General features: G+C 41.1%; 1 protein-coding gene across 2 annotated transcripts in view; it reads right to left on the bottom strand.

Annotated features, from left to right (window-relative positions):
- Positions 1–7,440: 7,440 nt before the first annotated feature.
- FBN2 (fibrillin 2) overlaps positions 7,441–15,499 on the bottom strand; it is a 116,254-nt gene continuing 108,195 nt past the window's right edge. For both annotated transcript variants that reach the window (XM_054002935.1, XM_054002934.1), the window contains exons 61-65: positions 15,251–15,379; positions 13,092–13,211; positions 11,411–11,642; positions 10,647–10,803; positions 7,441–9,374 (exon numbers count right to left, since the gene is read on the bottom strand). In XM_054002935.1, the coding sequence (XP_053858910.1) occupies positions 9,018–9,374; positions 10,647–10,803; positions 11,411–11,642; positions 13,092–13,211; positions 15,251–15,379 (995 nt within the window). In that variant the 3' untranslated portion in view covers positions 7,441–9,017. The remainder of the gene's footprint in view (positions 9,375–10,646; positions 10,804–11,410; positions 11,643–13,091; positions 13,212–15,250; positions 15,380–15,499) is intronic.

Raw genomic sequence — 15,499 nt, 5'->3', positions numbered from 1 at the left:
CATTTTTAGTGAGGGAAAGCCTATTCCTGTGCAGTTTGTAGGAGTTCCAACTAAAATAGTATCACCAGGTGGCACCACTGCCTTTCAGCATTTCATGTAAAGCCTAAAGCTGCACTGTCAAATGCACTCTTCCTACACTGTTCCATTGTTTTCATGCATTAAACAACTTAGTACTTTGAATAAACAACAAATATTGGCATAATAACATTGTTTTCCATTTTTTAAAATAATTTTGACTGGATTGGTGAAGAGTTTAATATTAATTCTGCCAGGCCCTGTGGGCAAAAATACTGGGGGTTTGCTCCAAAGAGATTCAGGAACCTTCAAGCAGAAGCTGCCTGATGAGTTCAAACAGCCTTTTTGCCAACCTTGCTTTTTCTCACTGGCTCTTACCAGCTGTGTTAACCTTGGAGAGCTGAAGGAGAAATGCTGCAGGCAGAGAGAGAAGAGATGTTAGAACACGCTGGCACATCCCATCTAGTGTCAGAGTGATCTGTGACATTCCAGTAAGGCATTTTACTTCATAAGTAACAACTGTCTGCCACTTCCAACAAAAACAAAGAAGCAAACAAAAAACCCACCACAAAAACAACAACAAAAAACCCACCTGAACAAAAGAAAATGCTTTGTGTCATCCTGAAATATTCAGGTACTGGCTGGTTAAAATACTGAAGGAAACTGAATCTGTAGCACTAGACACATTTGCAAGTTAATTTAGCTTGAAAATAACTTTATCACTCTGTTGAACAGTTTTACATCTACTAAATCTTGGAACATCTCTGCAATTAAATTTGTCTATGCAAAACAGATGGTAACATGGAGTCAGTCACGAGCAAAGTATTTCCACAGGCTCTGGCTGAAAATTAAAGAGCTGGGATTAGCCTTGAAATATCCTCCCTGTGAGGTTACTCATTTTTTTCAGACCAAGCTGTCTGGCTTAACCACAGCATTGCAAATTATAGGGGACTCTTGAATAATTCCATTGTACTGCTGTTACCAATTGCATACAACAACATTTAGAGCAGTATCAAATAAAATTGCACATCAAGGGGTGGGACACCTGTGCAAAAGAATGTGACAGATAATCCAGTGTTAGCCTGTGTGTTTTGTAAACCCTGGGGGCAATTTAATGCAACTCCTACCTCATGGGTAGCAGTGCTGAAGAAAAATTGAATGAAAACCATTTGATAAGGTGCAAAAATAGCAGCACAAAAATCAGGGGTAGTTTAAGCACCTGGAAATCATGGCAGGTCAAAGCACAGTGCCTGCCAAGAGGAGCAAACAGCACTCTGCAGAGTCAACCAAGGACAGCTATTTGCAGAATTAACAGGTGAAATCAAGGCTAACCACACACTGGTGTGGGCTTTCACATGGGGTGTTGAACGTAATTTTAAGAAAACAAAAGCTTTTCATACTTTTTTTTTTTTTTTTTTTTTTTTTTTTTTTTTTTTTTTTTTTTGCTGGTGCTCCATTCAAGCTTTGGTTGCTGTTGTTTGTTTTCCTTGGCTCTTCCTCTGGACTGTACATGTCCTGAGGAAGGGCAGCTCACTTTTCCTGTCACTGGAGGATGCTGGAGAACAACAGAGGAGCAGTCAGGACACCAAACACAAACACAGGAGCCAGCTCAGGCCATTTAATCACGTTCTGCTCAGTCCTGCTTGAATCAAGCGTGTCTCCTTTCCATGGGAAAGGAGGTTTAGGCTAAGGAAGCGCTGGGTGTAACTCAGTTCATCCAGCAGGGAAAAAAAAAATTCATCTGTGATTAGCTCCATATTCCACAAACTCTCATATTTTGAAGTGTGTGTGTGTCTTTATAAAATTTACATCTGTGTTCTCAGCAGCTGAGAAGTTTGCTTATACCAATAAAATTTATTTTCTAATAATCTTCTGCTTCCATCTTGGCTTCGAAACTAGTTTTCCCCCGACAGCTGCTGTTCAGCAAAAAAAAACAGCTGTTTTGGGACTGGATGGATCTCATTAGTCTGTGGAGCACTTAGAAATAGCATTTCTTTGCATCATGTGATAAGGAAGAAGAGGAATTTCAACCTGTTAAATTAATGGCATCTCTGGTATACTTGGTATTTTCCATGGAGTGATATTAATAGATGAGCTACACCAGGAGCCATCCCAGTGAATCTCAGCTCTAATTCAAGAGCAGCTATTTGAGACCATTACCCTGTGCTTGGCCCATAGTACAAAAAAATAGTACACAAAGTAAGGATTTCACTGAGTTTTAGGCATGCTGAAATAAAAAAAAAAGCCTAAAATGCTGTTCCTAAGGATTCAACAAATGATTCAGAAAAGGGTTTTTCTACAAATTACAGAGGCCTGTGCAGTAACACACTGCACTTTCCAGAGGTGTGGGCACTGCTGGCAGAACTGTCTGGTGATCAATCTCACTGATCAGGATTGAGGAACAGGGAGCTGAGGTATCTCAGCAGTGAGTTAAAAACACTATAGTTGGGATTTTTTTTTTTGTTTTAATTTATCTTATCTAAGCTGTGTGAGGTACTTGATAGATTTAACAACAGGCATTTGAAGCTGAACCTTGATTCTTAACTATGGGTTTTCAGTCTCCCAGCTGTGTTTGAAGCAATGCCATGAAAAGAAGGTGTCCAGCCAAACACTGGCTGTCATTTTACAGTATAAAAAAGAAAATGTGAAATCATGACACCGAAATTGTTAAGCTCGTGTTTGGATAATTGATGAGTAATTTAGATGGGGCGGGGGGAAAGGAACTCTGTGATTATCAAATGGTGTGGGATTGCAGACTTCATTCTAGGGCTGAAGATTGTGATTATCCCTAAAACTAGGGCCTAGAAATGAGGGCAACTTGGATTCAATAGCAGGAGACTGGGGCTAGCATTCTAATCTTAGTTTTAAGAAATTAAGCAAAAAATATGAAGGCTATACGAGTTTAAAAGCCCATTTGGAAGAGGGAGGAATTGTTGGATTGCCAGTTTCTCTCAGAATTACCAGATCTGACTGCTTCTTGATGCTGCTTCTTCTATGGCTGTGCATCCACCCAGGTGAAAATATGTGCACAAAATTATGATCTAAGCTTCCTACCCAATTATAGCACACCTAATGTTTTTGTACCACACAACTTTTCCTTGTTGATGTTAAATGTTCACACCTGACTCAGGCCATTTGTGCCTGCCAGAGCTGTGTGGGAGCAGTTCTTCTCAAGTGTCAACATCACATGCTTAAAACTGATTTTACTTCTGATCTTTAAGAATTTGTGGCTTTCAGAAAGGTAATATGATTTGGGGAGGACAGTTCAATTACCTTTTAACCTTGGGGCTGAACTCCTTGGCAGGGTTTCTATTGAATTTGTAAGTTTTTAGTCAGTTCCTTTCAGCCTTCTGCTAGATGATTTTTCTGGAGCAGAGAGAACAATGGTGAAATTTGTGCCTTTGGGTGTTACAGTTGCTCTGTTTGTTGACTTTTACCTTAAAGCTAATGTTTTTCAAAAAATTGAATGTTCATCTGATGGTTAGATAGTTATGGTTAGATGTTATGGTTATGGTCAGATAGTTATTTGAAATTCCCTTTCCCCATCCTGTGTGGGGCTGTCTCCACATGAAGAACAGCAAGGCCTGGAGATACGAAAATTATTTCACAGAATGCAGAGAGTATTTCCCTCACTTAGGTACTTAATGAATTCTTTTTGCTAAATAAGTAAACTCAGGGTAAGGTCCTGTTTTCTTGAATTTATATTTATGCTTTGGATTCCAAACCACAAGCCAGGTCTTGGGAACACAGCTCATTTTCAGCTGTGAGTTTGGTGATTTGGCCTAAAATTACAAGTATTTCAAGAATTCAGGTGTAGTGGTGACAGTAATTCCTCAGTTCTCATCATTGCAAAGAAGAGGGAGTGTCTGTCTAGCCATGTACATATTCGTGTTGTTTTGGTTTTGAATGTTTTTGTTTGGTTTTTTTTTTTTTTTTTTTTTTGGCAGCTTCTTAGTAATCTTGCCCAGGGGCAAATCTCAGTGAAAATTGACAGGGGTTTTTGAGTCTACATTGTTCAATAAATACTAGAGGTTGAAGCATAGAAATACCAAATATTTCCATAAGTATATGACCAATATTGTTGCATCCCGGAGTTTGGGTTTAGATTAGGGTTTTTAATTTATGTTAAAATAAATTCTGTAATCCCGTGTTTCCCCCGCGTTGTTCCCCCCCGCGGTTTCTGGCCCCATGTTGCCTGCTGCCGGACCTTACCCCTGTGCCGCTCCTGTAACCACCCTGCCATCCGGCCCCGGGAAACCCCGTGCTGGCCACACGATCCCGCTCAGCCCGCTCTGGCTCGGTGCCCGCCCCTGCGGGGTTCTCTGGTTGGTCGCTGTTGCTGGCGTCACTGCCGCGGCAGCCGCCCCTGTTGGCCGGCAGGCCGTGGATCCTCTCGCCCCGCCCCTCCATAAAGCCCTATCCCGCCGGCAGTCAGACGCCATTTTCTCCCATGCGAGTGCCAGGAGCGGTCACGTCTTTCTATCGAACCGCGCCACGTGACCAATAAACCGTTCCTGCCAAGCACGGAGTAAATGGACAAATTCCTTCCTCTTTGCCGGGTCCCTAGCGCACGGTAACAGAGGCTGGCCAGCCCACGCGCCCGAGACACGGAGCCGTGTCCGGGAACCCGCGGCAGCAAACCCCGGCAGCACGTGGAAGCTACGCCACAGCCGGGCTCCCAAGAGCCGCGTGCAGCCGGGGAGAGTGAAAACCCACGCCGCACAATATAGAAATATCAGAATTGGACAAAACTGCAGAAAAGTGTTGCATAATTGTTTTATGTGAAAACATCATTAGTCACAGGATTTTAAAATGTACCAAAAAAACCCTGCTTGTGTAACAAGTGCTTTTTGAGGCAGCAAAGGGATGGCACACCAAGAGCATTCTTTGTGTCTGGAGTAGAAAAGGAAATGCTATAACTTTCCTAACTAATTTTTAATTAGTTGCTTTAATTAATTGCAAGCAGAGACCACTTTTAGCCAGCACTAGTCAGGTTTCTTCACAGACTCTTATTGTTCCTTTGATCATTAAATCACCGAAACCCTAATTTTGCTAAAAATAACCCTGAAAAGTTTCAATAAACAAAGCCAAAGGGATTTGAGGATTGGACATCTGGGATCCTAAATTCACGGCACTTCAAGGATGTTGGAGTAACCAGAAGATACAGAGGAGATGAAGGCCTGGAAAGTTGCTGACTCTCTGTCTGAGAAAAGGATGATAAAAGGACTAAAAGTGTGGGCCAAATGAGCATGACGAGTGAAAAATCAATAATCAACAGAGGAAAGAGCACTGATTAATGAGGAGAATTATGTAGTTTGGAACCAACAATAATTTCACCGTTTGCAAGAAATGTATAAATGAGTGGAAAAGCTTTGCATCAGCTTCAGTGTGGAGGCTGAAAATCTGACAACTACACTCAAACCCTGGCCAAGAATAAAGCAATGCCTGACTTGCTAACACAAAAAAAGACAGTGTAAGAGAGGGTCATATTGTCCCAGACTTTTTCATAGGATTTGGGTAAGGACCTCATTTTTGGACAAGCCCAGGCAGGGAGGAGACCTTGGGAGGGTTTAGCTCACACTAAAACCGTGCCCAAACACACAGGTCAGACCCATGCTGACATGTGGCTGGCTTCTTGGAATGTGTGAGAAACCACCTCCTCCACCAGTTCTGTAATTCTGTGGGAGCAAAGAACTCATTTCCTGTCTCTGCTATAGCAATTTGGTGTCAATCATATGAACAGCCACAGGAGAGACCGAGGATTTTATCTGAGATACGAAATGTAGTTCTTCCCTCTCATGTTTTCATTCCCTCCTGGCTTTATGAAGTGTGAATATCCACCTCCCCAGCATGAAGTTCATAAACCCAGCCCTTTCCTTGGATTTAAGGCAGCTTCAGTTTAGTTTAGGTGTGCAAGCTTAATTTATTACACGTGGTAAGAATTAAGAAGCACACTCAGGGCAGTGAGATTTTTGCTGCATTGAGTTTTGCAGTTCATTGCCACTTCTGGGTTCTTCTGTGGGTTTAGCACAAAGACCCTTCAGCTGTCACCTGCAGCTCTCAGTGCCAGGTGTGACTGCTGATCCCAAGTCAGGACAGTAAAATCCTATATAAGAATCCCACAGCCCTTTCTAGAACGCTGACTATGCCAACAGTTCATGTATAAAGGACTGTATGGGCCTAACTGAGTCTTTCACACAACTGAGGGATTAAAGATGGCAAAGCAGACATATTTATGTAATACATTTTTTTTAAAATTTATGATGATGATTAGGCTGCTGTGAAATATAATCTCTGCAGAAACTGATATTATGATACTTGTCCTCTATGACTTTTTTCCCCCCCTTTTTTTTTTTCTTAGCTCTCATTTGCAAGAGCACTTTAGAATATCCTACTATGTGGACAGTTTACAATCCTCCACTCCAGAATATCCTACTTTAATCAAACCTGTGTCTGTATACTACACAGGATGGACAGTTATAACTAAAGTCCCTGCTGCTTAGGCTTACCTTGGGTCTTACAAATAGTCACTAAAATCTTGGTTTGAGCTGCCACGAGGTACTGCAGGCTCTCTTAAATAGCAAGATTTTAATTTCACTTTTAGCAACAAGACCTGGGGGCTCTGTAGCTTCCTGGGACACCATGCATATCTGTGCATGTCTGTGCATATGTAGTCAGCTTTCTCATTAAAAGGCTAGAAGCTGTAAAAAGGTAGAATTTAGAGAAAAGGATATAGAAATAAATACTGTGACAGGCTGGATGGCAAAGAGGTTTTGGACTTTTTTTTCCTTTTAATTCTAGCTATTTTTTCATCCAGATTTGAAGCTGGGAGTGACTTCTCTCTGGGATTGTGCATAAATGTCTTGTGGAATTTACGATGGTGGATGGTAATGCTGCCTTTCTAGAAAAGAGATAATACTTTTTTTTGTACCTTGTACTTACTGTGTACTTAATTAATGCACATGGAACTATCTGATGATAGTTAAAAAAAAAACAAACAAAAAAAAACCACACAAAAATCTAACAAGTGTGCACAGCACATGTAAATAATCCTGGACAAGAAAATCCTCCAGAATTTGTAGCCTCAGAGAAGTCATGTCCAACAAAGGAAAAAATGCTCTGCTATGTGTAAGCCTGATGGCTTTTCCTGCAGGGTCTCTTGGAAACCTACCATTTTGGAGTGAGATAAGCCTTCTTTAAACCACCTATTACAGCTGTTAAACCTTTAAGGCAGTGCTGTCCTGTATGTATTTATCAGACCCCTAGAGGTCTCTTTATTCCTGCAGATGTCAGTCGTTTCAATCCTAATGAAACTTGCACAACCATCTCTGAAAGCAATGTCAAATAAATGTGGTTCCAGACCCTGTTACTGGCTATTGCTTTAAATCAATCACCAGTTTAACTCTGAAAAAAACAACAAAAAAATAACCCAAAATAAGCTTTATTGCAAGAAAAGTGTTGTCTTATTAATACAAATGTTCAAGAGAAAGCTTTTTTCCTTAAAACATCTCTTTTCAAAATCCCCAAACTCAACAAATGAGAAGAAAAATCACTGAGTTTAACTTGGTATAGTCTTTGGTCAGCACCTACATGCAGCTGGAACAATCCTGGATGTGCTTTGGCTATTTTCACATGTGAGATTCTGCCTGGCCAGTTACAGGCACCAGCTGACACAGAAAGCACCATTGAGACATACACTTAATACATGACAGTACAAAATGTAAAAAGAAAAAAAATTAAATCACTAAACTAAAACTCAAGTCATTGTACAGTCATCTTTCTTAAAGAACAAGCTATGATAAAATGAGGCATGTATAACTACAGCGTTAATGAGATTTCTAACAAATTAACTTCAAATACACAACTCTCCTCACCTGCGCTGCAATAATTGAGTTTGCAGGTGTGGCAGTCCTGACACAGCACTTGGGGCTCAGGAAATGCACCCTGGTTTTGAGCCAGCACCAAACAGAGTGAAACATTCTCTTCTGAGAGACATTTCCTTCAGCTGCCTGCAGGAATTAATGCCAGTTTGTGAAGCACCCTTTCTGAGCATGAGGTGTGGCTGCCTGTGTTAGCTCAGGAGGTCACTGAGGGAAGGGCAGCACAGTTTGGTTCTGCAGTTCTAAGGGGATTAAAAACAGTCCAGGTATTTTGCTACAGGGCTTGTGCCTCCTCCACTACTTGCTGTGGGTGATTCAGAATGCAATCCCATCGAGCTGCTGTGAAATATAATCTCTGCAGAAACTGATATTATGATACTTGTCCTCTATGACTTTTTTCCCCCCCTTTTTTTTTTCTTAGCTCTCATTTGCAAGAGCACTTTAGAATATCCTACTATGTGGACAGTTTACAATCTTCCACTCCAGAATATCCTACTACACTGATCTTTCAGCCCTGATATATTTTAGAATTACTTACATACCGTTTGGATGCTGGTCCAAGTAGAAAAAAAAACATATTTCAAATCTACTTTTTTTCTTGATTACAAAAGTACCTCTAAAATGTTATATCTCAAATTTATAAAACTAAAGAAAAACAAGCAAGTTTCCCTTTTTGTTAACATAATTTGTTATTTTCTCCATATATTACTGCATTAAAAATAAATAAACTTCTATAATTTTTTTTTCATTAGGAACTATAGCAAAATACCCAAAGTGTTACAGACTGCTAACAGGAAAAAAAGATAGCTCACATTTTTGTGCCATTTAGTGTCATATGATGACTTCTTGAACTTTAGCTTTTTAAATACACTTTAAATCGAGGTTATATAAAAGATACAGTAACCATGATTTGCCCTTGTAAATAGAAGTTTTGGCAGTGGCAGAGTTTTAAGTCGCCCTCCTGAAAGGGCGGTTCTGCAGTCTTGGTAGGATGGAAAGAAGGGCTCTTCCCCTCTGCCTTCCTCCCCCAAAATACACTTTTCCAAAGCAGATTCACTTTGAAAAGCAGATGTTCTCGGGTGTGTAGGGACAAAAAGAAGCGTCTGAAGAACAGGGCCACGGCTAGTAGAGGTGCACCCACAGCATTACCCTGAGGGCCTCCCCTCTGAGGTCGCTGTCCTCATGGCTGCTCTCCAGCTGCTTCATCTCCTTCTCCTTAGGCAGAGCCACGCTGGTGATGTCCAGGGCGTGCAGCCCGGGCGCTGCCCTGCCCCTCACCGCATGCAGGCTGCTGGTGCCCTCCCTCAGGAGGATCTGGAAGGTTCCATGCTCATTGCCGCGGGTGATGACATAGCGCATGCGACGCCTGAGGGCCGGCAGCAGCTCCAGGATGGGCTCCCGGCTGCCCAGCCTGGACATGGCCACTCGCACCTTCAGGGGACTCTCCGTGTCCAGGCTCGCCCAGCTCACCTGCTCCAGCTGGAGGAGGGAAGTGTTTAGAGTGGGAGAGAGGAATGATCAGGATAATTAACAGCTCCTGCCTCGATTCCATGCAACACGCCCTGTAAATCTTGAAGGCCTGAAACAGGCCTTACAGAGCCTCTGAAGGCTCTGATTTCAGGTAATTTTGAGAACCTGTTTAATTTCATGCTTGCAAAGTGGCCATGTAGAGGAGTGTTATGAACAAAAGTTTGAAATCACTTAAAAAACCATCAGGGTAATAGCAAAAGCCAGATTTAATTTTCAAAGCTGAGGCAAGATGAGGATTTCTCAGATTGCACTGCAGCCTGGAAAAGAGGAGGTGTGCACCACCACAAGGAGAAACCTGTGTTTGCACTGTTTACACACAACGTAATTGTCTTATGACCAACAGAAACAACAGAGAAATGCATTTCACAACACTGCATGGAAATTCCCTGACACCTTCTCTGAAAATTCCATACTGTACCAGTATGTAATGCAACTAAAAAAGCATTGTGAAAATAAGGAAAATTTTAGGACAGGAGGAAGTAATGCAGTGCTTTAAATACTTGAACCCCACAGATGACGTTAGTGATTTAAAAGTGTTTCTTTTTTCACATAATTTATGGATGTCACTTTCACTGTCTAGAAAGTTCTAGAAACTGACAAGTTAATAGTATTTTTAAAAGTGTAATAAAAAGATGTAACAATTACAAACTAGATATGATTTCCAGTAACTTACCTGTATAAGCCCACAAAATGCAGCAAGAAAAAAATTAAATGTGTAATTCTCTAAAAACTTCATAAATTCTGTGAATATTGGACTTCCATTAGTCCAGTCTAATCCCCTACCTCTATGAGCTACTATGGAAACAGATGCCAAGACTAAAATGATTTCCTGCAAGATCTATTTAGCTGTCCCAGACCATAAATGCTGTCCAACCTCCTCCTGGCAGCAGAACATGCTGAAGACATGTCCAGTTTCCCAGGTCTCCCTCTCTGTAATTAAAGGAGAATTATTCCCCTGAATGTACTATGAGGAACTAGACCACATCTCACGCTACAAAGGAATCTTTGCAAGCTTCAAAAACGTCATCCTTTCGCAGCTCTTGATGCATTTCTTACTGTTAAATTATTACTGCCAGCAGGACCTAGGTGAGGCAGGGGGAGAAAAGAGATTTTTGCCATTGAATGTGACCTGTTTAAAAGATTCCCTCTATTTACCCCTGGTGTCATAGCTCTGAAAATACCTCAAAAAACATTATAGTAGTTTTTTACCCTGGTACATACAGTGTTAGCACTTCTCTTCTTCCTGCTGTCTTTTTTGGAGTAGCCATTGATTTTGCACTCATAACACAGTTCAGGGGACAAAGCGTTCTCTTTTTCAGCATCTCCATCCAGTGGCAGGTACTGGCCTTTGTTAAATCCCATCCCTGAGACACAGTGTCTGTAGAATCAAAACACATGTTTTAGTTACTCCTTGCAGTTTTATGAACTGTCCCTGCTAAATGGAGTGCATGTAATCTGTGCCAGAGTGTCTGCATCCCCTTCCTTGCCCTTTCCTCAGGAGGAGGGCTGTGCATTAATTTCCTTCACACTAGGAAGGTTTACTGAGGGAAATGCAAACGCTGGCTGAAGGCTTTTAGCCTGATTTAATTTTCATGTACAGGTTCTACAGAGAAACCAAACCAAGCCAGCCTGCCCTGCACCAGAACAATGTTAATTTGTGTTTAATGTTCTGGATTGATCAGTGATACTTAAACCCCTTAATTATCTCAGTACACATGGTGCCTATCCTTATGCACTATCAATCCCCAGCAGGTCTGTGAAGGAGTTCATGTGCTGATACTGGGGGAGAAAGCAGACCTTGTTTAACATTATTTATATGCTACATTTAACATTAATGTCATGTTGCATGTACAGACATTTTTTTTTTTTTTTTAGTTTCTGTATATTTACCCAGAAACTAGAAAGGACTTAGCAGCTTGTCCTTACTTTGCACCTCTGCACCTTCTGAATGTGTCTTTGGTGAATAGCTGTGTGGAGAAACTCACCCTTGTCCGACTCTGTAATAGCCAGGTGGGCAGCCACAGAGATAACCACCCTCAGTGTTGGAGCAACCATAATTGCAGGGGTTCTTGGCAGAAGAGCACTCATTCACATCGTGGCAGGCATGGGAGAACTGGTCATAGGAGAACCCTGATGGGCAGACACACCTGTAACTTCCCAGGGTGTTGTAGCAAGAAGCAGAGCCACACATGTGAGGATTGGAGCATTCATTTTCATCTGGTAAGCAAACACAAAAATATTGGTGTTTTCTAGTCTGAGAGACAACAGGTCAGCATCATACAGCTATCAAATCAGAACATCTGGAAGTCCCAGGGCTCTGCTACATCTCTGACCTCATCCCACAGACACCTGGTTTCTGAAAGAGAAAAGGAGCATCATCTTCACTTGTGGGTGTTAAAATATAGCGAAGATGACACCTTCAGTCAGTGTGACTTGATATGGTTTCAGGGAAAAAAAAAAAAAAAAAGAAGGTTGTGGTTTAGAACGTCATGGCTTAGTAGCTGGTATTACAGTTATTTTATTTCTCTCACCAAGGCATTTCTCTAAAACTTGTAGGTTTTCCTCACCAAGTTTTCCTCACCTCAGTTTTTCTCACCAACATCACTGGTGAATGCTTTGCCATTCTTGCCTGCAGTCACTTGGAGGGAGATTCTTTTGAGGACTATGATTTACAGAAGCCTAAGCTGGTTTGGGGTTTTGTGGGAGCTGTTTATTATACATTCTGTCACTCTTGCCCCAGTCCTTTGCTTTCTTTGCTGAAGAGCAGCATTAAGTCAGGAGTGATCATGGTGATTGGGACATCAGAGACACTGGCTGGTGCGCTACTTAATGCTAAAGTGGGTAGAATAAACTAATTTTTATGTATAGAATCAGGACAGTACAGTCAGCCTAAATGAAATGTATGGCAGTGCTCACAGTCATGCTCTGATACCATTGACAGAAAACCATGAAAACTAACCTGAAAAGGTAAATATTTAATATTGGTCTTTGTGAACAGCACTAAGTAACATTGTTTCTGTGTGTATTGTTTTTTATTAACAAAAAATCCCACATTTTATTTTGTATATGATATAGCTTAGTTCAAGTGATGGATTGAATAAGCTAAATCTAAACAGTACTCCTGAGCTTCCTAATTTGTCCCATTCCCTGCACAAAGAACTAATGCTGGCCTTAAGAGTGTCTTTTGGAAGAAGAAAACCCTTAATGGTTTTGTTGATTATTTTCTCACCATTTGCTTTAGATGCTATTCTGTATAATTCTTACATTTCTAATGGTTTTTTATGTTTTTTTTGGTTTTTTTTTTAATGACAGGTATGGTTTTTTAATGCTTTTTTTCCTCAGCAGAGCTATTTACATTGATACTTTCAGGAATTCAATGAACATTCAATGATGGGGATTTTTCACAGAAGAAACAGGTCAGAATGCAGACCTTTCTAGGAAAGCTAATTGTCACAGGGAGTTTCAAAAGGTTGAGTGTGTTTTCTTGCAACCTCCTCTCATTGATTTACGGCAGGAGTAGTAAGTGTATGGAAGGAGTGGGAGACAGATACAGAAGATTTTTGTTGCACACTCTTTCTTCTGCTCATTCTTGCCCTTGCCTGGTGGTGTCCCTATAAACACTCTGACACATTTGCTGTTTAAATTCTGTGTTGCTTGTTTCCTTACCAACACATTGATTCCACTGGTAGTGCTGGACAAATCCTTGTGGGCACCCACATCTGTATCCACCCAGGATGTTCTGACAGCCATGCTGGCACCTATGGTTTCCATCACATTCATCCACATCTGTGCATTCAGGAGGGAAGCAGAGCATGACACAGGATTACACCCACTGCCAAACACTGCTGGATAAGGAGTTTGTTATTACCCAGCCATGTGGTCTGGCAGCCCAAGAAGCCAAATCTGTGTTGGACTGAGCCCAGTGTGGGCAGAAGGGCAGGGGGGATTCTGCCCCTCTGCCCCTCAGCTCAGAGCCCACCTGCAGAGCTGCCCCAGCCCTGGGCCAGCGCAGGGAGGAGCTGGAGCTGCTGGAGGCAGGCCAGAGAAGGCTCCAGGATGAGCAGAGGGATGCAGCAGCTCTCCTACAAGGATAGACTGAGAAAGTTGGGGACGTTCAGTCTGGAGAAAAGAAGGTTTCAAGGAGACCTCAGAGGACCTTCCAGTGCCTAAAGGGGCTACAGGAGAGCTGGAAAGGGCATGTAGTGATGGGACAAAGAAGAATGGCTTTATGCTGAAGAAGGGTAAATTTAACCTGGATATTGAGAAGGAATTGTTCCCTGGAAGAGTGGGCAGGCCCTGGCACTGGGTGCCCAGAGCAGCTGTGGCTGCCCCTGGATCCCTGGCAGTGCCCAAGGCCAGGCTGGACACTGGGGCTTGAAGCAGCCTGGGACAGTAGAAGGTGTCCCTGCCATGGCAGCGGTGGCACTGGATGGGCTTTGAGGTCCCTTCCAGTTCAAGGCATTTTGTAGTTCTATGACTTATGACAGAGGAGCATTATTGTAAGATAGAAGGACCATGCAGATTTTTCTTTTGGAAAGCCTGGAAGTCAACTAATGTCCAGCTCTTTCCATCAATAATCTGATTTTAATTCTTCAGCCTTTTCAGTACTCAATTTTGGAGAATAAACACTATTCCCAGTAATCCTACACGTTGTTGCTTTAGCATAATGCTTAGAATTTGAGGGGTTTTGTAATTTCAGTTTTAAACCAACCACTTAGGGATAAGCCTTCAGTTTTCTGAAACATAGTTTAGTATTTGAATGTCAAATTTGGATGTTTTTGCAATTGAAAATAAAAAGCCACATAAAAAGTCTCTGAGACAAGTGTTAATAAAAGATGACAGTCACAACCATCCCACCCTCCAAATTCTAAAAACTCAGACATCTTAAATTGTATCTGCTATAGGAAATAAGTAGATTGTAAGCAACATAATTTTTAAGGTACAATATGCAAGTCAAGTAGAAAATAAAAAAAATATTTTTTTATAGGCACACCAGGACATATGAACTTTATGAGAACAAAGTAAACTGACAGGAGATAAATCTTAGTAAAACTTCTAGATGCATATATTCTGGATTGCTGTTCTAGAAATAGGCTCTAAATATCAATTCCTGCTTTAAATGCTCTATCAGAGTTGTTGGTATTTTGAGAAGTTGTAAATTTCTTCATGTATGCTCTTGCATTTTTAATTCTCAGAAGCCAGGTGGCCTTGTACTGCCTTTTATTTTCTTTTTTGTTCAAAAACTGGGGCCCACTGAGAAGTCTGGAGCTCTCAAATAGAGATTTCCTAACTGAGGCTTCCCCTTGGGCCAACAGAGAGAGATAAAGCTCACCAATATAACCTGCATTTTAACTATAATAATTGTATTTTTGAATGCAGTGAATTGGCCTTCTCAGTGTGTAACTCTGTGGTCGGAGAATTAAGTACAGAACTTAGAATCTAATGTAATTAGAATTAGCAAAAATGAAAATTGTAGAGAGATTCTGTTTAGACATATGAAGACATAAATGTAAAAAAGCCCCACAACCACTATACTTTTAGATGCATAAACCTATGCTAAGTTGAAATGGCAGCCTGAGAACAACTGTTGAAGAGTTCAACTAAACAATCACCTTTTTATCCTAATTTCTGTAAAAATTACTTGAGGCAGCATGTTTTTGCATATGCTTTTGTTATACTTAAAATTGGTCTAATACTTTCCAATTTATTTTTGCAATTATTTTTACTATGGCTGGTGCTGTTTTCTCTGCCTTTAGCATGAAATGGTTCATTAGAAACTGAAATAACGATTCACACCGTAAAAAAATTTGACTGTTCCTAGTTACCTTCACAGTTTAATCCAGTAGAATCCAGAGAAAATCCCCTTTGACATTCACAGGTAAAACTTCCAGGAGTGTTTTGACAAATTCCTTTTGATCCACACAGTGATGGATGAGAACCACATTCATTGTTATCTTCAAAATATAGAGAAGAGAGAGAAGATTGGTTTACCTTGTGGCACGATGTTAGACACGTTCATGTAACACAAAAACAAAATCCACAAAGATGCAACATTTTATTCTGTACCTTTTCAT

The sequence above is a fragment of the Vidua macroura genome, chromosome Z (assembly GCF_024509145.1).
Source record: "Vidua macroura isolate BioBank_ID:100142 chromosome Z, ASM2450914v1, whole genome shotgun sequence".
Lineage (NCBI taxonomy): Eukaryota > Metazoa > Chordata > Aves > Passeriformes > Viduidae > Vidua > Vidua macroura.
Note: the sequence above shows the minus strand (reverse complement) of the source record. Positions and strands in the feature narration are given on the sequence as shown.